Source organism: Liolophura sinensis, chromosome 1 (assembly GCF_032854445.1).
Source record: "Liolophura sinensis isolate JHLJ2023 chromosome 1, CUHK_Ljap_v2, whole genome shotgun sequence".
In the NCBI taxonomy this organism is placed as follows: Eukaryota; Metazoa; Mollusca; class Polyplacophora; order Chitonida; family Chitonidae; genus Liolophura; species Liolophura sinensis.
Genome location: NC_088295.1, coordinates 47,198,510 through 47,220,983, shown reverse-complemented (window position 1 = coordinate 47,220,983; position 22,474 = coordinate 47,198,510). Strand labels below are relative to the sequence as shown.

The 22,474-nt window shown below is 37.6% G+C and overlaps 1 protein-coding gene across 1 annotated transcript in view; it reads left to right on the top strand.

The window, feature by feature from the left end:
* The window catches only part of LOC135476165 (uncharacterized), a 49,020-nt gene extending 34,056 nt beyond the window's left edge, over positions 1 to 14,964 (top strand). Inside the window, exon 15 of the mRNA XM_064756096.1 lies at positions 13,440 to 14,964. Coding sequence (XP_064612166.1) covers positions 13,440 to 13,711 — 272 coding nt within the window. The 3' untranslated portion in view covers positions 13,712 to 14,964. The remainder of the gene's footprint in view (positions 1 to 13,439) is intronic.
* Positions 14,965 to 22,474: the final 7,510 nt, after the last annotated feature.

The following is a 22,474-nucleotide window of genomic DNA, read 5'->3' as shown; positions in this document are numbered from 1 at the left end:
CTGTACATACATGGCTGCAGACAACTTGTTTCCTGGTACCACACTCTGGCTTGAACAGTTTGGTCTAAAACAATATGAAAACTTTATTTGTAATAAAATGGACCTGGCCCCAACTTCATCCAAAACATTGCAAATTCTTTATAGGTATACAGAGAACCTAACAGCAACTGGTTCTGAAAAAAATGTAGATACAGTACTACTTTAATGTAATGGCCCTGTTCAAAATACTAATGCTAGTGGCTGTGACACTTTGCCTGAAACAGCAACTTGGTGTAAAACACTGCAGATATTTTGTCTTTGACTCTATCGCTGTAACGGCAACTTGGTGTAAAACACTGCAGGTATTTTGTCTTTGATTCTATGGCTGTAACAGCAACTTGGTGCAAAACACTGCAGATATTTTGTCTTTGATTCTATGGCTGTAACAGCAGCTTGGTGTAAAACATTGCAGATATTTTGTCTTTGACCTTTTGGCTAAAACAGCAGCTTGGTGTAAAACATTGCAGATATTTTGTCTGACTCTGTAACAGCAGCTTGGTATAAAACACTGCAGATATTTTGTCTTTTTTCTATGGCTGTAACAGCAACTTGGTGCAAAACACTGCAGATATTTTGTCTTTGATTCTATGGCTGTAACAGCCACTTGGTGCAAAACACTGCAGATATTTTGTCTTTGACTACATGGCTGTAACAGCAGCTTGGTGTTAAACACTACAAATATTTGCCCTTAACTATATGGCTGTAACAGCAGCTTGGTGTAAAACACTGCAGATATTTTGTCTTTGATTCTATGGCTGTAACAGCAACTTGGTGCAAAACACTGCAGATGTTTTGTCTTTGACACTGGCCCTATGTACATGTGACCATTTGCCAACTATCACACTGTCGTTCCTGCTCTGGTTTTACCCTCTATACTGTAGTCTTTTATATCTAACAGCGTCTTGATGTGAAACACCTCAGAACTTGTATTTAGACTTTCATGACTAACGGGAGCTTGGTGTAAAACACTGAAGATGGTTTGTCTTTGACGACTAAATTCTTTAGCAAGCTTTGTCTAAAACAACATAGATACTTCATCTTAATATTGTACCTAATAATCCATATTACCAGGCCTATCTAATGCATAGATTTCATTGAAATGGAAGATATATATTGGCTGCATGACTGGCAGAAGTAAAGTAATATCCATTCAAAACGTTTGTTGTAATGAACATGGGCACGTATCTTGAAGTGCTTCCAGATTATGAATCAAGATCGTAAACAAGATAACACTGATGAATGGTTTATGGCGTTAAGCCAAGCTAATAAGTGAGCTGACTGTAAATGTGTTGTTCAGTGTGTAGTACTCAAAATGCTGATTATGTGCTTAATAGCCATCACCTGCAGATTTTGGGGCAATTTACTGCTCAAGAATTTGCCGGGCAATACAAATTATACATGCTAATACATGTACTTTGAAACATCAAGTCAATGTCAATATTATGATGCAAATTATGTGGGAAAGTAAAATTATTTTAATGTAAATGTAAATGTGGAGAATTTAACTGACCTGTTTTATGCATTTGGAATTTAATTGGGTTAAGTTGTTTTCCTTTTTTCCTTGTGAAAATATATTTTTCCAGAATGCTATATACGATTTCTAGTGTGACAAGTCACATTGGCAGGTTGTTTTAGTCTCCATTATCTGAAGAGTTCTATCCAGAGACCTGTTAGGGATAATTCCAACTTTAAAAGTGACAGCCTTCATTCCTGATTACTTTGGGCTAAGCCATCTTGATACATGTACTGTATTTCACCTGAAGTTTAGCATATTTCAAGTCACACTGTTTGCTTGATTCTGATTTGTTCATACTCCTCATTGGGCCTTAAAGGTTTTTTATGGAGTCACATCAACTTTTATCATCAGAAATTGGCATCAAAATAATCATTTTAAGGCTTTTATCTGATGCTTTTGAAAGTACCTTTTTTCATACCAAACTTCAAGGTGAAGTACAGCACTTCATTGCTATAGGTTTAAAAATTTTGATGCATCTACTTCATTGCTTTGAACTTGGCAAATTTGACCCATGTATTTAATTGTTTGGGGCTACCGATGTACTTAATTGCTATGAGCTTAGCAATCTTGATTCGTCATTTCTTTGGATCAGAAGTCAAGGATAGGGCTACAAATATGGTTTAGTGCATATACCCTCCAGAGAAGTCAACACACTGATTGAAATGTTACCAGCATTGTTTTGCAGTGAGGCAGCACTGTCAGTATCTCACCCATGAGACTGGCTATCAGGCTGTTCAGAGACACCATCATATGTAATATGACTGAAATGTTGTTTAAAAGCGACTTTAAAAAAACTTCCAAGCACACGAAGAGAGAAACAAATGCTATTCATGTACCTAAACAAATTGACTACTCCATGTAACAGTTTGTAATAATATCTTTTTTGTCATTTCACTGGACATTTCTATTTAACAAGCAGAAGTGTGTCTGAAAATTGCAGTTGTAGTTAGGTATACATGTACACTGTGCATCAGAAAGTTGTTTGTTGAAAGCTGCTGAAATCACGCATGCAGTATTGAAGAGAAACTGAAAGCTGCACTGAGCAGAGAAAAAAGCTGGCCAAAAAAATGTTTAGAGGGCAGAAAAAAGAAAGGAAAAAAAGTTTAATACAAAGTGGACGGCAGTAAATAGTTGTCATCATATTGAGCAACAGTCTGGCACTATTGATGACATACATTTTAGGACTAAATATGCTGAAGTTAGTTTTTTTTTATACAGTGGCCATATGCACATGTATGTTAATGTACAAATAAAAAGGATAGTTATGGCTTTGAGTGTAATCAGTGCCTTATCTATCAGAATAAGAAAGGGAGTAGTTAGATGAATAAATATGTTGTAGATGCCCGGAGGGGTCAACACTTTAGATGGGTGAATAGCTGGATTTACAATTAATACGCAGGTGTGTAATACATTTGATTCAATTAGAGTTTTTTTGTTTCTAGCCGCGAGTCAACTATTGGGCCCATGGAATTTAATTTTAATAGTATGAGTGGCTAATTCTTGTTATGAAAAGAAACATCTTGTAGAGGATTGGTGAATGAAAAAGCTATGACAAGAATTTATATTTATGTAGATTTGTCAAAATGTACACAGTATTTACCTAAATGATGATAGAGGGTTTCACCAGCCTGGTAAAAAAAAATACACTAATGTAAACTATAGATGATTATGAATGGCCTCTACAAAATTAGTGGCAGATGACTTTTTTTTTTTTTTCTTTTTTTTTCATATTATTTTTTCTTTCACTTGGCCTGTTAAAAGAACTGATTAAGGTGGCAGGCATTTATACGAGAAAGAGCTCCACTTCAAAGGGAGATAAGACAAAGGGACATCAAAATTGTCATCACTCATACTCAATTCTCTGCATAACGATCTTGTACATGAATGTATTTGATGTTATTCTGCATACATCATAAAGTTTCAAACACCTTTATTTTAAACCAAAGCCATAAAAAGGAGGATTTAGTGATTTTGTGGAGTTGCTAATTTTGACAATGTTTTGCCTGTTTTAGAGTCTACAGTTGGTAGTTTAGATATTGCCATCTCTCCAGCCAGACAGGGTGTTCAAATCCAGATTCTGCTAGCTCTGCTGTGTTAGTAGGAAAAGTGTGAAGTGGTTTTTTTCTGCTCACATCTTCCTGTTTGAAGATTTTACGATCGTAACATTTTCCTGAATAAATAATTATCAGAGCTGCTAGAATTTTTGTAGTACAAGTTATATTGCCACAGTGTAACAGAGAAACTTTCTCAGTGATTTTCTCTGGTGTTTTTAATTCTCATCTGGAAACTAACCAACATACTAAAGTCTCAATTCATAATGGCCTCTCAAATCTGCAGAGAAGACTAATAAATCCTCAACCTTATGAGTGGTTCCGACATCGTTTGGAACGTCCCAACGTCCCAACGTTTTGTCTAAGGTATTGTTTATTTTGGCAAATGAAGTTACAGCTTGTAACATCTCCAGTACAGGTACACCTGAAAGCACATGTGTTTGTATGTACATGTTTTGGACACATTAACCGAATACTGCCAATTCTTCAGATGTCATTTGTGCATTGTCGTTGAACCTCATAAGTGCGAATGATTTAGGCCATGATAGGGGTGAAATATTGCTAACTTAAGCCATGTAATCACAGATTCATATTAAAATGCAAATAATAAATGTCTTGTACTTTAACAGGGAAGGTCAAGCTCGTAAACTTTGTAGGCGTGCCCACTAAACAGCTTTCATTGAGAATGACTAACCATTTGAACTTCTATTCTTTATTATCATCACTAGTTACGCCTACGCTCATGTACGTGTATTTACCACTGGGGCGATGGTCTTTCCTCAGTACCATTACCATATAAGTATATATACCACTTGTGGCAATGGGAGCACGTTTTTATTACTTAAAAGTACTAGCACTTGTTAGTGGGAATTTCCATTCGGCCATTCAGGGTAGCACTGAATTACAGAAGATCGGAGACCACATTTGTGTGTGACCAGCAAACTAAGCCCTTCAACACCTACATCCCCAAGTACTGCTTATTCAGTCTTGTCCTAATGAAGATTTCACAAAAATTGCACCATTATCAGGACAAAATGGATACACATAAAGAAGTGCTGCAGCTAAATGGCCATTGCCCAATGTGCCTACATGAATTGTTCAAGATTTCATGATTTGTATGAAGTGAACATCCTCATTATAACCTTATAGATGTCTGCTTTAGTCTATTTCATGCCCTTCATAATGAAGAGGTGTTGGCGTGGATGTTAAAACATAGTCCTGGATAATGTAGTTTTTGTCTCTAGGTGGAGAAGTTTCTAGGTGAAGCTTTGAGGTGTCTTCTAGGTTCTGTATGTGGAATCCTCCATTTCATATGTTTATTGCAGTATATTTCAATGTGAAATAACATTGGACCATGGGATAAACTTGAACATCCTGTTCTGACTGTTTGTGGAGCCTTTGCTGACGATAAGCAATTGACAAATCTCGGGTAGCAGTTTACACTGTCCATTTTGTATTTACATTCATTCAAGACCACTTGTCTTCCATCAATGTAGTGTGCATATCTGTACAGCACCTGTGTAAAAGTTTGTGAGTAAGCTGCCAAAAGGTTATTGGTTTATCCTGGGTACTCACCTACCCATAAAACTGTCCACCATCATATAGCTGAAATATTCTCGAGTAAACAACTGTCAGATAAATAAATGAACATTAAATGAACATGGAAATAACTCGATCATTTGTAAAATTTAACCAATACCTTAACACTTTCTTAAATCTGTATACTGATTACTGGTACTGTTTGTAAGTACTTTAAAGAAGTTGTATTATTTCCAGAAAACTGTAGATGTACAAATATAATACTGGTTTGACAGTCTTCTGCTGTATATAACATGTTAGATGAACTCCAAGACAAATGAATAATGTGGAACAGGTTTGGATATCTTGAAAATTTCAAAGAAAAAAAAGACAAAGTTATAAAGATTATCAGATGTAATTGACCATCCCAGCATGGCTGCTGTCATTCTTTCAGTGGGGATTTGCTATAGACTCGTGCTGCTTTTTGTCAGCCATCTTAGATTTATGTCCCAATTGTTTCCGCCCTAGTGCAGATTTTATGGGTTTCTGTTTAAATGGGCTGTTGACTTAATTCATGTCAACCTGTTTTGCATGACTTCCCCATTCAGAGGTGGTGGGTGGTACACTCCAGCCAAACAGAAACCTTTGATGAGAGATCACCCATTCTCACATTACATGTTCATCTAAAGTTTCGTCCATGACAAAAGTACTTATTTTGCTGGATTCTGAGAGTTTTATTGATCTTGAGGTTTGAGGTGTTATTTTGTTTTGAGGTGTATTTATTCTACTGGAACACAGTTTCATTTTCATCTCCAAAAGAAATCTTTTGACAAATGACAAATGACCTTTATTTTCTTGTTAAAATGCATTTTTGGAGATAAAATTTTAGCTCATATCCACATGTATGTAGAACAGTAAATAATTTCAGGTTTATGTTTTGATGGGTTTTTTTTTAAATGCATGTTCTAGCTAGTTTAAAATTTGGTGAAAATGACATGTCAAAACATGGAGAAAAAAATTCCCAAAAAGCAGGCGTGACATACAAACTTTTTCGGCATTTCACCCCTGTGTAGCAGATTTTATTGGCATTTTATTCTGACAGAATTAGGGTGAAGAATTATTTCTCCTTTAGAGCAAATTTTATAAAAAGGTTCCTCAGTACAGCTTGACAGGTTTTACTGTATACATACCGTGGAATATCGGCTGTAAAAATAGCTGTTTACCTGTGTACTCGGTAACACTTGGACAAATATTTTTCACACAATAAACCAGCGGTTAAGAGTTATTTGCAGGTTAAAGGGCCTATGTGATATGGTCTCAATTTTGATGGGTGTAGAGGAAACAGCGTGGGAACATTTCCCTCAGTCTAGAGCGACATTCGATTGTTCTCTCTCCTGGAAAACATGGCTGATGCTGAATAGATTGTGGGTGGGTGGGCAAAACTGTTATCAACGTGTAGGCTTGTTTCCGCTGTTACACAATTAGTTAATAATCTTTCTCGTTAACGCCATCAATCAGCCGCCATATCAACAAGACTACAATTAAAATCTAGACTGGATTCTTAGTACGATTCATTCGTGAATTATGAGGCATAATCACCCTCACACCTTTCACCGTAAAGACTTGTTGGGGTTTTGTTCTGTTTCTTGTGATGTTTTTAAGGAGAAATGTTCTGTTATGAAGTGCCTTGTGTGGACAGAGTTGTTTGTAGCAGAGTGCCTAAAGTTGGACTGCTGTACCCTTGTCGTAACACAAGCTTGTAGCCTGTGGTGTAGGGTAAAAAAAGTGTCAGATCACATACCTGTGACTTCTCATGCAGAAACACAGAATTAGGTCACTGTGAAGTAGTTAATGCACATGATTTTAGTTGTGGATAGGTTGATACATATCCACTACCATTGCAGGAATAACAAATCAGGATCTGATTAATAGTCCCCTGGTATTACAGAGGACTATAGATTTGCACCTTGTGTGTCAATCCGTCACAAATCTGTTTTCTTTATATTTTTTTTTTCTCAAAAAAATCCTATTTTTTATCCTATTATGGCCTTTCATTAGTTTTCCAGACAGCTTGGATATTCTGAATTCAAATTTGGTACATGGCTTCACCGGGACAATTACAGCCCAAGATTGGGTTTTGGGCTGTTTCTTCCATTTTCAACAAACCTGTGTGAGTTGTTGACTTTGATTTGGCATATCAATAGATGTCCAGATGTATTAAAAACGCTCTGTGTTTAGCAAAGACTGGTTTGGAACGTGAAATATTATTGGTAAAGAAACCATCATGAACATTTGAGTTAGTTGTGTACCGACCATCTGAAAAATGTGATTTAAGTTTAAATTAAGTTATGACAGATGAGTGACCTCCCTTTGTCAAGATGATGTCATGATTTTACGGTATGGTAGGGTTACTTTATACACATCTTTTTTATGGCTGTCCGAAGGACTTTCCACTGGGGACATTCATTATTATTGCACTTACTTTAGAACAACCAATGCTGTTAAGCAAACCTCAGAAGATTATGCTTTCTTGTTTAGCTTTCCTTAAAACTTGACAAACTTTACGTATCTCAGGATTGAATCACGTGCACGTAGTCATTCAGAAAAATTCATTCATGTATTATCATTTTTGTTGTGAGCAAACTTTGCTGAAAAAGTTGTTTCCAATTAGAGAAGAGCCGTATCATGAACTAAGATCGTGTACAAGCAAGCAAGTAAATATTCCTTTTCCCCACACAGAACAACTTAAGAAAAGCTTGTCATACTCTGCGGCTGTTCTGCCTGCCTTTGTGCAATTTACCTCCTCAGTTAAATCGTTTAAAAATTTGTACTAAAAGTGACAAAAACATAGCAAAACCTTGTATGTCTACATGTATATATATATATATATATATATGTATAACTTTGAACTGATTGTTCCATGTAATTTTTTTTTTTTCCTTTTTTTAATAACCTGTGTAACTGCCGAGTGGTTGTGTGAGTGAATGGAGGGCCTCGGGGAAGATCAATACTGTCATATTGACTGAGTTTGTTACCCTCTGAAAATAAAGATATTATAATTATTATAAATATGGTGTATGTGTAAATATAACTTGCATCTTTATGTCCCAACATTATGATGAGGGAATGTCACATGTCAGCCAGTCATAAAAAGAAAGAGTGCTGCGTAGTTTTGTAGGAAATGTCAAACTTGTACAATATTTTATGAAGTTACAAAATCTGCTACCACCCCCAGATGGTTTCACGTCTGCTCTGGCTGTCAAGGCTTTGATGCTCAAACTTGTGTGTAATTGCATCCAATTCTGGCCAATCTCCATTGAGCTTTAATATAAATGAGTTATGATACTGGTTGTGGCTGTGGTTTGTCACAGCTATGTTTTAACAGAGCTTGGTTACACTTTGCGAACAGTGAATGCATCATCAACACTACATCAGGGGAATTAACATAGCACAGATACCAGACGACCCAATATTAAAATCACCCTTTAATGCTTGACAGATGAGGCCGAGCTCCAGATGCTTCTCTAGTTGACGACGGCAGCATCACAGCTCTGGAAGTTTTGTCCTCTCTTACTTTTAGTTTTAAGATAATCATTTATAAATCTGTATGTGAAGGTTTGAAGACAAATATGGATTACGAATCTTTATATATGAATCTTTTCAACCACTAAAGCACTTTCTTCATTGGAAATTATTATGGAAATGACCCCAAATATGATTTGGCATCTCAGAATGTTTCAAAATATTGGTCACAGTGGTGGTTGAAAATGTTAAAGAATTGTTAGATATAATATTGTGTAGATATTTCAGGCAAGCTGAATATACTTATGAACACACATCAGAACATTTTGTTGAAAATGTTGCACAGTGCCGTCCTACATTTACATTTCAATACATTTTAGAAGTACCTGAGATTTCCTTTGATTGCTGTGAAATCTGACTTTACTATTTCTAAGCCAAAAAAGTCACTGTATGTACATGATAATGTACCTACTCCTTTCAGAACTACAAATGGAATACAACTAAAACAGTTAAGAAGAATTCTACTGTTGCTGCTTTTATACACTCTGGGTTTCTTCATACTGAAAATGGCTTTACACACCAATATGTTCATGTATGTTCTTTTCATAATACACAGCGCATTGACCCAGGGGCCTTCAACCAATGCGATCACTGTGAATTCAAGTACAGCTCTTGTTGGCTTCCTCTCCAACCAGCCATCAGCAACCTGTGGATGGTTATGGGTTTCCCCCACATTAAGCCCGGTTTCCACCTATCAAAATGCTGGCCACCGTGGTATAAGTGAAATATTCTTAAGTACAACATAAAAAGCCAATCAATCAAATGAATAAATAAATCTTTTCATAATATCTTGCAACATGTCTTAATTCTATTTTCTGTTATTTTGTAAAAGCAAAATTGTATCCTTGCTCGTTAATAAGGGATCACTCAAGCAAAATGACTTGTACTTTTTAAGACTGGGAATTCAAAGAAACTTTCAGTATTATCGAAGTCTAATTAACTTTGTGCATAAAATAGTTTAATTACACCTTTTTTGTGGACTAAAAAAGGCTGAAAACTTTGTGTATTTATGTTAGTGCTGGTATGCGTCTGAGGCGGTAACCAGACTAACCAGACGCTGGCCTCCTGGATTGCTCAATATCCTCCTCCCCCACACCTAAGCTGACCCAGATACATTGTACACCTAACTCTGGTGGGCCAAGCATGGACTGCTGCAAGGCACTCCACTATCTCCAAGTCTTTATATGCACCACATTTACATTTCTCAGCAATCTTATGAATGGGCTTGTCCCCTGTGGTTCTGTAAGTAGGACAATGTTGATTTCAGCTGACTCAAGAAGCGGGGAAGAAGGTATTCAGCTCTGACCACAAAAATCCAGTAATAAAAAATGCCCCAAGGCAAACATTGTTTGTTTCCTTCTAATTTCTCAGGGAACACTGAAGGCAGTAGCGCTCTCTGCTGATTCCCATAGTGTTGACTGGTAAAATATACCTTGAGATGCTCTGCCTCTGTATTTTTTCTTATGTAGAAATTTACGGTTTAATAATTTCAATATTCATCCTTGAAAAACGACAATAGTGAAGTTTAGCCTTGCAGGCTAAAATGTGATATAGAAAACCTAGCCTCAGCCGTTTCCTTTTTGAGACCTTTTTGTTTTACAGTATGAAAATGCTATCCACAAGTATTTTTTGAGTAGGGTTTTAGAAAAAAAAATATTCATAGGCCTTTATCAGTTAGGATAGAATTATGTTTAAACAGGATACTTTACTACGTACAAACTTATGAGCTTGCATTAAAAGAAGACATTAGTGGGGACAGAAAACATGAAAGAACCTCTGCTAGTCAAGTAAAGAGGCTCTTTCAGAAGCATAGTAAGGCTTTGAAATGATACTTTTGATACCAACACTAAAGTTTTTTCTGATAAAGTAATCAAACTTCACAAAAAAATTTTTTTTTAACAGATACAGAATCGATTCTGATTGGCTGGTGTGAGATTATGCCAAGCCTAAGCTGAATTTTAGTTATAGCAGATTTATTCAACAATGACCAAGGCTGCAGGATTGTAATCTGTGAAACACCATCTCCACTGTCAGCCAGTCAGTATCAGTTCTGTGTCCCTTGTAAGGTGGATGAAACAAGATAAATATCTCGCTCAAAAATGCTTAAAGTGAAATACATTGTTTATACACAATATACACAGTTTCCTTGAAGTTTTTTAAATTCAATACTGGTAAGTTTTTGCTTTAAGACTTAAAGGATGGAGTTAAAATCTTTTAAATCTTGCGATATGTAATGTTATAAAAGATATAACTATGAAGAAGGTAACCGAGAGGACTGGTACATGATTAATAAAGAGGACTGCTACAAATATCCTTTAACTGTGTGACACGTGTAACTGTGTGACACGTGTAACTATGTGACACGTATAACTGTGTGACATGTTTAACTGTATGACATGTGTAACTCTGTGATGTGTATTTTTGTTACGTGTAACTTTATGACGTGACTATTGTTACATAAGAGTGCATCAAAATAACTATTGCCATTCATTGTAACAGGATTTTTAAAGAGGATTTATTTAGCTGAGAATATATCTGTATGGGCTGCCAGTGTTTGCTTTTTTCTCAGTCAGAGTGAGCGGGCAGACTGCTACAGAGCAGATTACCCGCCTGTGACTAGAATGACAGTATCAGGTGTGAATTTATCCAGCCGTCAGCGTGATCAGATCAGCAGTGGATTTTTGTCCATCTGAGGCTTGATAAATTTCTGTGATTACTCCATTCTCTGCCCAATTTTTCCCCCACCTACATCTAGAATCATTAGTTCCATCTTGTAATTATAAGGAAGTAAATAGGAAGTGTAGCGTGCTGTGCATGAAAAATACTGATAGAAGAATAATGTCTTAATAGTAAAATAAAATGTACTGAGTATGCAAAAGAAAACTCATGGCACAAAGTTTCTGATCTGGATACCTTATCATTTGACTGGAAACTCAGAAAAATTTTGGAATTGGTTGTAATTTGCTGATATTTGCAGACGTACTATTCTGCTGAATTGAACAATAATTAAATGAAGCATCATTTGAAGTTTGTCTTGCAAATATATGTGACTTATAGCATTGGTTTATCACGAATCAGTGTGGTACAGAGACATGTCACTGACAGTCTTGTTTGTTTTTTAACCTTCCAAGAATTAACCATACCCGTACTCTATTAACATGGATATATTTATTTTTTGTCTCCACATTTTTCTCTCTCTCTCTCTCTCTCTCTCTCTCTCTCTCCCTATTTTTTTTTTTTTTTTTTTTCTTCCGCCCTGGGTGTTAGGAAGATGATAGCTCCATTCAGCACCTAGTACCCTGTTTCTGTGGTAGATTTTTCAACTCTCTTAAGGAAGTCAGTGTATGGTGCTTGTAAGAAATGGAATGTTACAAACATCTTTTGGGAGTACTGGGTTTCTGTTTTCTTTTTCGCCTCTGAAGTCTGGGTGGTGACCTGAGCAGGAAGTGGGGTCAGAGGTTAAGGGTCACCAGGTTGTGATGACCTACATAGATTACTGTGACATACCTCAGCACATTCTGGAAAGCTTCTTGTCTCCCTCATACTGTCTGTCCTCAACTCAACTCTGAATATCTCATCATAAATTAATACAATACATTGGTTTTGACATAGCTATTGCCCTGTCTTGAAACAGATTTTTCAGTGAACTGAACTATTGTGACAGATTATATCTCTGTGAAAAATTACACAAGTGTATAAGTTTTGTTCTCATGCCCTGTCTTAAAATACAATTCCACTGGGCTGGAAAATATAAAGTCACTTGTATTTTATATCTCACTATTGTGATATATGTGATATACTTAGAAATATAAATTTTAGCCCTAGTCACTTTGTTTATGTCTTTCAACATTTCACTGGTATTTGTGGATAAAAGGTATTCAAGTCAGTGTCATAGTCATTGATTCATAGTTTAACCCTAGTATCTATGCCTTCAGACATCTCACCTAGAGTTCAGGTTTATGAAGATTATTTCAGCCAGTGTGTTAATGATTAGGAAATTCTAGCCTTAAATTTAAAAGTTCCTTACCAAGCTTGCCACATATTACCAACATTTTGGTTTTCAGTCACTTCAGAATCACATTTATCCTAGCTAAATATGCTCAGATCTATCCATACATTAGTGTACACAATTTCATATTTGTATCTTTCCTAGGAATGCTTTGACACACAAGTGTATTAATTATGAAATTTAAGTGAATTGTCAATCAGAGTTTGAGTTATAGATAGAAAATTGCCTCAGTTTGTAAACACTTTGACCCAGTTGTTCGAAAATGTATCAGCAGTAGATAAGCCTGGTATTAACTCTGTCTCGACTTAAGTCACAATTAGTTTTGTATTAGGCCTAGTATACTAGTATTAAGATTTAAGCCTGGCTTAACAGTTAATACATGTTTAAACATCTGGCCCTTTATCTTTTGAATGTTCATAACCAGTTTCAGTAATCTTCTACCACATGTACACTTAGACATTGGCATTCATCTTTGGTGATCTTGGTCATTTTTTTTTTCAAGATCACTTGGGTCATTAAGCTATACATTGTGATCCATGTGGGTCTGTAAATATGATATCTTCTGTTCTTTTTTTCAAGGCCCTTGGGGTGGTTATATTTTGTGACAGACTTGTATTAAAACACAAACTCACTTGAAATCGTAGGCAGTTTTCACCCGAAATTCACGGTTGCACCTGGATAAAAATACTTTTGTTGTGACCATTCTCATTGGTTTGTGTTGCAGAAGACAGCATTATGTTGACAGAGGAACAGTTGGCAGAGGCTCAGATTGCAGTTGCAGATGGCCAGATCGCTGTGACGGATGGGGGCACTCAGGTGATCAGCACCGCCCACATGGTCACTGATCTAGTGGAGGCGGGATTGGCTCATGTCACTCCAGCCGCAGAGGTGGGACTGGCTCAGGTCAATCAAACTGTTGAGGCAGGTGAAGAGACACTGGACCAGGCAGTGGTCATTTCGGCAGAGGAGGCAGAAAACAGCATTGTCCTAGCATAATTCACGAGTTTCCACAAATATATGAAGATTCATGCTCTTTGAAAGTGTCAAAAAGGATATAGGAAGTTGTAATTTCTTGTAGGAGTTTTAGCAGAAACATAGGAACATGGTACATGTACCTCAAAGCCTTGCAGAAATCTGCCAGCTCATGACCATCAAGAACAGTTGTCTTTGTCTTGTTCCTTGTTCTGGACTAGATCCTGGGTGATTTTAGCTAAAACCATTATCTTGACCTTTGATGGCTGTATGATGACCTTGAGACTAAAGTTCCAAAAAGTGAAATGCAAGACTTGTTTCAATGCTGGTGCTGTAATTGATGGTGAAACATAGTCCTTCAAACTCCAGCATAATGACTTGTAATGTGTAGCTGCGGATTTCAAATATATTTAAGGAATATTTTAACCAGTACAGATTTCACCTCAATTTTTCACATGGCTTTTGTGCCACCTGCATTATTGCTTGTGAAAACTTCAACTCCAGTAGAAATGCATGACAGAAATATAGGATTGTCAAACTTTTTACTGCTGCCAATGTAATGTATTGTAAACAAGATGGCTAGGATTTACTACTGGGTTTAAAAATCACTTTAATATGAATTTTAATACTGTGAGATCAGTGTGTATAAAGATAGACAGAATAGGGATCAACTTGATTTCTTGATTTTTGCATTTCTTCTTTTTTGTCATTAATGATCAAATTAAAATTGCTGGGTAGTGCTACAAATTAGTGACAATTAATAACCTCTGTAATCATTCTGTTGAACAATCTAAACCTTGCAGAGCAATTTTCTTGGCTGTCTTTGTGATTGTTTTCTCTAGATCCACTAACGCTCGTCCATGAAACAACATTGGTTTTCTATTTCGATCACAGTTCTCATTACACCCATCTCTTTTCGTGTGCACAAGATTTAGATCTCAGTGGCTTTTCCGTGGGGTGTGCTGATGAATTATTTTTTTTCACATAGCATTTTTACTCATATTTTATGACAGGAAAAGACTACAAAAACTAGCTAACTATCTAGCTCAGCTGCCTCTTCTTTTTTAGTTTATCATGAATTCTTTACTATTGCCATCTTTCTGAAAATGCTGGGCATAATTGTGTATGATTTGACTTGGCAGCTTTTTGCAAACTGATGTTATCACATTCTTAAAAATAGTTTATTGACATTACTGTACATAAAAGTTATTTATTTTGCATATTGTTAATACATTACTCATGTAAAGAATGATAATAAGGTAATAAATTTTGGTACAAAGTCCGACCAAGTTTATCAGTTTATTGGAAGTTTTGCTTTTATACTTGATTGTTATTTAATTTCGATTGCAAACTTTTGTAACTACACTTACCAGAGAAAATATACCATTGCTAATTTAGTACATAACTCAAGTTATGGGTGGAACATGCGGTGTCAAACATATCCATGAATAAGAAAAACGCCAAGGCTTGATCTGCATCCATGGAAGAGCTTCGCGCTCTACCTCGTTTCCTCCCACCACAATGGAGACCGCCGTGGGTTAAAGTGAAATGTTTTTGAGTATTGTATAAAAAAAAAATCAATCAAACAAATAAATGAATCAATGCCAGAGTTTCGCCAGACCATATACGTTTAACATTAAGCGGTCTTTTTACGTCCCCAAACTTCTTCCAGCGGATATCCCGAGACGGGGCAGTTAGTTGATGTGTTACTTGGACATTCTCCTGGTTGATAATTTAGTGAGGTGGCACTAAAGGCTCACCCTGTCTCTTGAAAAGATAGGCTTCATATATCCGGTGGGCATAAAAAATGGACCGTGCTTTGATGCTGCATTACTCCATTATCCTTTGTTCAAACCCTTTCAAACTTTAGACATTCAAATGGCATGATTTTGTTAATATACTAACCAATTTTTAATCATAGCTTGAATAATCTGTACACAGGGTTAAAATGAAAACACAGGCCCAAAAACGCACGTTCTGGTGACCCACACTACATCACCTGTCAGGTGTCACCAGTAGAGCGCGCTCTGCACCTGTGTGACACGCATCAAGAACTGTTGGAAAAAAATTACTCTTAAGGAGATTCGGGACTCAATCAGTTCATGGAAGAAACGTTTGCGCGCCGTCTACCAAGAATATGGAGGACCTATTGATCACCTGTTCAAGTAAAACAAAGTAGAACATCATCTTGAAATGTCCGGAACATGCGTTTTTGACTCCCATGAACAGAAATCTTAAAGGATGAAAATGAAATTTCGGCTGAATACTTAGGACGTAATGGCTTTTGAGTGGGTAAATTTTTAGAAGGTGACGTAAGAGGGTTTCGGAGATGTTGAGTGTCAAAGTACGGCTTTTTTTTATGCCCACCCGATATAGAGGGGAAAGGGTTCGTGCTAGTTTTAAAACGACGTCATTGGTAACGGACTAAATGTGCTCAACGTGTCAAAGCTGTACGCCACATAACACATGGCTTTTTTGTTAATCGGAGGTCAAATATATCGCTTTGTTGTCTGAGACCGTATAAGGTTGCAATCAACACGTAAGTTAACACAGCCCTCTGAAATTCGTCGAGCGCCATTTGGAATCACGAGACTGCGTGTCCGACTCCTGGTTGCTTTTCAGTTGACAATGTTGTTGAATGTCAGAAATAAATGCCTAATTTATATTTATTTCATGAGTAAATTTATTGCATTGTGTTAATAAACGCTATATACTCAAGAATTTTTCACTTATAAGTATGCGAAAGGTTTATGAGTGGGGAAAAGCTGAATATATCACCGCCCTTTGTCAAGTACAAAACAAACCTTCCGACTTAAAGCCCAGGCGGGGCCTCCGTGGCTAAGTTGGTTAGCGCGCTAGCACAGCGTAATGATCCAGGAGTCTCTCACCAATGCGGTCGCTGTCAGTTCAAGTCCAGCTCATGCTGGCTTCCTCTCCGGCCGTACGTGGGAAGGTCTGACAGCAACCTGCGGCTGGTCGTGGGTTTCCCCCGGGCTGTGCCCGGTTTCCACCCACCATAATGCTGACCGCCGTCGTATAAGTGAAATATTCTTGAGTACGGCGTAAAACGCCAATCAAATAAATAAATAAAGCCGCGGCGGAAGCAGCTAGATCTGTATTCGAAGCCGCGACCTCATTGGTCACTGTCCAGTCAGAACAAGCCATCGCTTTAACCGCTTGAGCCAAGTAGAGTTCTAGGCTTGTTATTGACGACGGCAACAAGCAAACACAAAACAAACAGATGCATAAGTTTGCGCACCGTAGATGGGAGTTGCGGTTTTCATACTTTTCTGTTTATTTCTTTTTTTTCTACACTTCTCGATTTGGACAGGGTTTCTTTTCATTGCGAGAAATGTGATGGGGTAGGGTCAGGCTGCCCTTCTCGTAACTATATATCCCAATAGGCTTTAACCGAATTCTTTGTCACAACCTAGCTGTCAAGAATAACGTGGTGTCAGTGCTAAATTTTGAACAAAAGTCTCTTGAACTCCGTCTTTATGGATATCTCAGCTAACCTTAAAAAAAAATTAAATGCTAGCATTACTTAGGCATTACTTAACAGAGCCTTTTCCGATTCCGAATCTGATCAGTGCTAATATGTAGCCTATACCGAGACTTGGAATGGGCCAGCATTGATCTTAGTGAGGACGTGTTATAAATATGGACGTTTTGAGATACGGGTGCAATAAAGATGAACCGCCGTTATATGACTGAAACAATGCTGTATAAGCAACATTAAAAGTAAAGTAAGGCAAGGCAATAACTCTAATTCAAGGAGAAAATCACAGGCTGCGAAAGTTTGGCTTTCTTTGATGCTGTTCTACCGTTTCGCCTTACCTAAAGTTTGCCGGAACAGTATTCGAACCTAACAATATTTGATGCACCATGATAAAAACGATCATTATTTTGCGTACAGTGACATCTGTGTGTACTACCCACCGTAGTAGAGTAGGTAAACAAATAGCATGTGCTTTACAAACACACCCAACGTTGCATGTGATATTGGTATTGTTGATTAAATTAATATAAAATATAAATATATGTAAATACATATTTATAGATATATATGCCTGTAATGATGAATAAAAACATTTCTTCAGGCTCATCAACATCCTCACATTGTTTTAGCGCCGCGTTTTTTGAAAAACAAAAGTTGAGAAACGCTGGGCTTTCTACCGAGATTCGCTAAATTTGTACTTTGTCGTCTATCCAAAATACTCCGATACTCAAACTGCATGGCCTAAACAGGGTGCCATACTTCATTTTATGTATGGTTCGCCATGTATTATCTGCTTGCCAACAGCAAATAAATTGTTGCTGTTTCTAAGGAGAAACCTGTTTCTACCCCTTCCATGGCAAACCTGTCTCTCCCACGCGTGACCGCGGTGTATAGCGCACTGGGGTCAAGCCGACCTTTAACTAACCACGTCTTCGTCACACCATTTGATATCGCTGTCATCAGACTGATCAATTCCTTTTCTTAAGAAGATTTACCGTTCTAACTCCCCTTTGTTGCTAGTTTTATATTTGACTAGAAACCTTCTATTTCCGGTGACAATGACCTAGTCGTGGTTCAATGTTACGCTCTGCTGAAATGTTCTTATCTGCTGAAGACTTATTTGTTGAAGATATTATAATGTGTGTTGAAGATTCATGTTACAATGTTTGTTGAAGATTTTTGTTAAAATGTTCAACACACTGACCTGTCAAACAATTCGACCGTTAACACACTGATTTGTCAACCAATTCGATCGTCAACACACTAATCGGTCACACTAACCAATTAGTCGTTAAACCAAATTGTAGGTCAGTTAAGCAACCTTACTGTATATAGCATTGTATTATTTACTTATTTATTTATTTTACTGTTTTTTTTTTACACTGGAGTGAAAAATATTTTACTTGTACCACGCCGTCCAGCATTATAGTGCATTGGAGGAAACCGCGAGCACAGCAATCAGTCAACATATAGTCTATTAACTATATTCGGCCCAGCACCGTAACTAGTTAATTACTGTACTTACCCCATTGGTGTTTTACAATGAACCCAAGGACATTTCGCTGTATATGGCCCCCTTTATGTTTGTGGCTGAAGAAACGAAACAGAGCTCGAAAGAAACCAACCCACAATGAACGAGGCACATTGTGGCTGATCTGAAAAGTCGCCCCAAATGTGCAGTTTTATAGCAATAAAGCGAAATATGGTGGTGAAACATTTTTCCAGTAAGATGTCATCCTATGCCTTCTAAACATACCTCAAAAACACCTTTCTAATATTGCTAGAGCTCTCAGAATCAAAAACGGGTAAATTAGTTTGGCGCGAAATATGAGGCCAAATACATGAGGGCCTACATGAAGGTCAAAAATTTGTTTTACTGGCGCAAAACAAATTTTGGCTCAAAGAATCGATTCAAACGATTGGGTTATATTGTTGATTGTTTATATTTTTCTTGTTGACATGAAATTTTCAGCTATTAAAATTATTTATTATCGTGAAAGAGAGAAAACAATGAAAACCTGTTATATATAGTCAAATCCGTCTTTTCTGAATCATCGGTTTACCTCGTTCTCCACACAATATACGCTGACAGTTGCATGTAAAACCCAAACCGACCTGTACTGCCCTTTTCTGGAGCAACGTTGTGTCAAGCGCATTTGCCATGCTAACGTATGTGTTTTCATGTAGGTTAAGTCAGGTGCAACTTTTACGACTGCATTTTAAAACAGCCCAAACAGCAGATTCCAAATGTTTTGTGTTTGCTCAAATATCAGACATTCCATCCAACATCGATCCATTGCCGCCCAAAGTAGTTCGAGCCGATACGCTTTTCGTTCGAGTCAAGTGCACTATTGGCTGTTCACGCGTTATCAGGTGAAATCTGTAACTCTGGGGCATAGACTATAAATGAGAATTTGCGAGTCACATGGCCTGTCTGGTCGAGAAAAGCTAACAGTGCACCTTAATTTTCGTTTATTCCTGCCTTTGCGATGACTTATTATTGACAAAATGGTAAAGCATTATGGCAGAGTCATTTACTGTGTTATTTCGGCTGCGGCCTCAAGTCAGGAGGTTTGTCAGGTAACTGGCGAAGATCGGTGGTTTCTTGCGGGATCAATGGTTTCCTCCACCATTAACCCTGACCACCGTCATCTAAGTGAACACTTAAACACCACTCAAATATAAAACGGATAAATAAAATCAAACGAACAATGGTATAAATCCAGCTTGGCCCCCGAATTGCCTATATGCTACGGGGGTGGGGGGTGGGGGGAAGCATTCTACATTCCTTTTACGTGCATTGTCCATGATCATTGTATATGTACAGTAAACAAGCTACGATTCTGATGTTTTGGCAAAGTAACCCTTTTTCCTCTAACCGTTCTTGAACTCCCACCCAACCCACCCCTTCTCATTGCCAGAGCCGCCGGGTGTGACGATAGTGGGTCAGTCTGCCCTCACGTGTAACCAACACCCACCCCTGTATGCATTCCGTATGTCCTCAGTCTATCTAGGTAAAGCTTTTTGAACCGATGAATTTGTCTTTGGATTATTCTCAACTGATATATATGGGCCAAATTAAGTTTTATGAAAGACGGAAGTGTCCCATCAAGCTGTGTACTTATGTATACGTATATACATATCAAACTTTTGCTGTCGTCCTTTTAACTCGTTGTGATTGATGTCATTTGGCGCCTAGACTATGAGGTGGGCACACATACCCCGTCAGACAAGACTATGATCTATAGTAGGTCAAGGCTCTCATATCCGGACTTTAATCTCTCGAACTGAGCGACCCCGATTCATCAAATCCACTGAATAGACATATATGTACATACCTTCGTATATACACAGGTAAAAGTGTATGCTGGCTAAGAATTTTAAAGCAGTATATGAGAAATCTTGTTGTTGTTTTTTTCAACAGGATATACAGTTATTGTTTTCATCAAAGCTCTGGATTTTTTGCTTGTTTGTTTCTTTGTTTTGGTTTTCTGTATAGAGATATAATCCACATCGATTTTGTATACATATCTTGTATAGATGTTATAAAACTTGAGACGACTGCTAAAACGCCACAAAAAGCTGTTCTTTTTTTTTTTGTTCTTTATACTTCATACTGAATCTGATCATTTTAAAAGTAATCGGTAAATTTCAAGAACCTAGCATATATTATAATCGAGGTAACTGTTCTCTGTAGAGAGAAATTTTGAGATGGAGACAGGACATCAACGTTAAAACTCTCCTTCATTTACTAAGACATGAATATCAAATGACATAAAAACAATACAGTTCTGAAAATTAATACGACCTAAAAGAAGGCAGAAATTAGCCTCCGAAAATCTGCAAGTTGTTAGGCTTCTAATAAAGCGACACGACCATAAATATAAACGACTGAGGCATATAGAGAGTAAAACCAAAGCATCGACGACGGTGTGATATTTGGCAAATGGTAACAGGTAACCGGTGAAATCCGACCTCCTGTCTGATGAAGTGAGTGAGTGCTTAGGGTTTAACGTCGTACTAAACAATTTTTCAGTCATATGACGACGAAGGAATCCTTGGAGTGCATGTAATGTGTCTCCTTGTTGTAGGGCGGATTTTCACCGCTCTTTTATTTAGTGCTGCTTCACTGAGACGACTTACCGAAGGCAAGTCAGGCGTCGCGCCAGAGCCATTATACTAATACGGGTCAACCAGTCGTTGCACTATCTCCTTCATGCTGAACGTCGAGCGAGGAAGTTACAACTTCTCCTTTTAAGGTCTTAGGTGTGACTCGACCCAGGACTGACCCTGGATCTACCTGTCTGATAAAACACCGATAACAATGTTATGGACCACATACTGTAACCAATCTTGATACATTGAAATCATTACATATAATTTTCCATCGACGAATGTATTTGCTAAATTTGACCGCTTAATACCAGTTTTACTGAATTCTTTCCAGTTACTTTTTCCTGTTTGTGATGCATGCACCTCATATACCAGCTGTCATAGTTATTTTCAGTTGCGATTGATTGAATTGTTGATTGTCTTTAAACGCCGTATACTCAAGAAGTTTTCAATTTTATTCATCGGTGGTCAGATTTATGGTCGCCGGGGAAACCGTAGTGCCGAGGAAACAGGAGTGCCGTGGAAACCGGAGTGCCCTGAGTAAACCACGGACCTTCGCCAAACAAATGAGAAACTTGTTGACAAAGCCGCAGTCGAAACAGCGAGGGCTGAGTTCGAACGTGAGACTTCATTGGTCAAAGGCCTGATACTCGCCGCGAAACAGCTGACCATCTCAGGTCCGTCCGTCCGAGCGTCTGTCTGTCTGTCGGTCTTTTTGTCTGTATGTATGAGTGCATGTATGTATGTATGTTTGTCTGTGTGTCCATCAGTCGTTCGTTCAAATTCTTGATACCCTGTAACATGGGTCATTCACCACTTCAAGCGAAGAACCGGAGTACAAGACGACATCGACTTTCTGCACGGATGTCGCGGCTAGTGCCAATTTGTATCGTAAGCTGAATGAGCAGATCGCATCTCACCACGGAAACGAGGACGGTGCATAATCCCCTCGCATAGCGCCTCGTGGGTCACAAATAAACCAAATATGGCTTATTTCACTATGTATACTGTCCGTTGTGATACCGTTTAAGACCATTTTTCATTTATTATGTATCATGCGAATAAAAGTATTGCTTTTATTATACTTTATACTAGTTTATGTGTGCGAATGAACAAAAATGTGTCCTGGATTCACCGACACAAGTTAATTAGTATTGCAAGTTAACCTATGACAC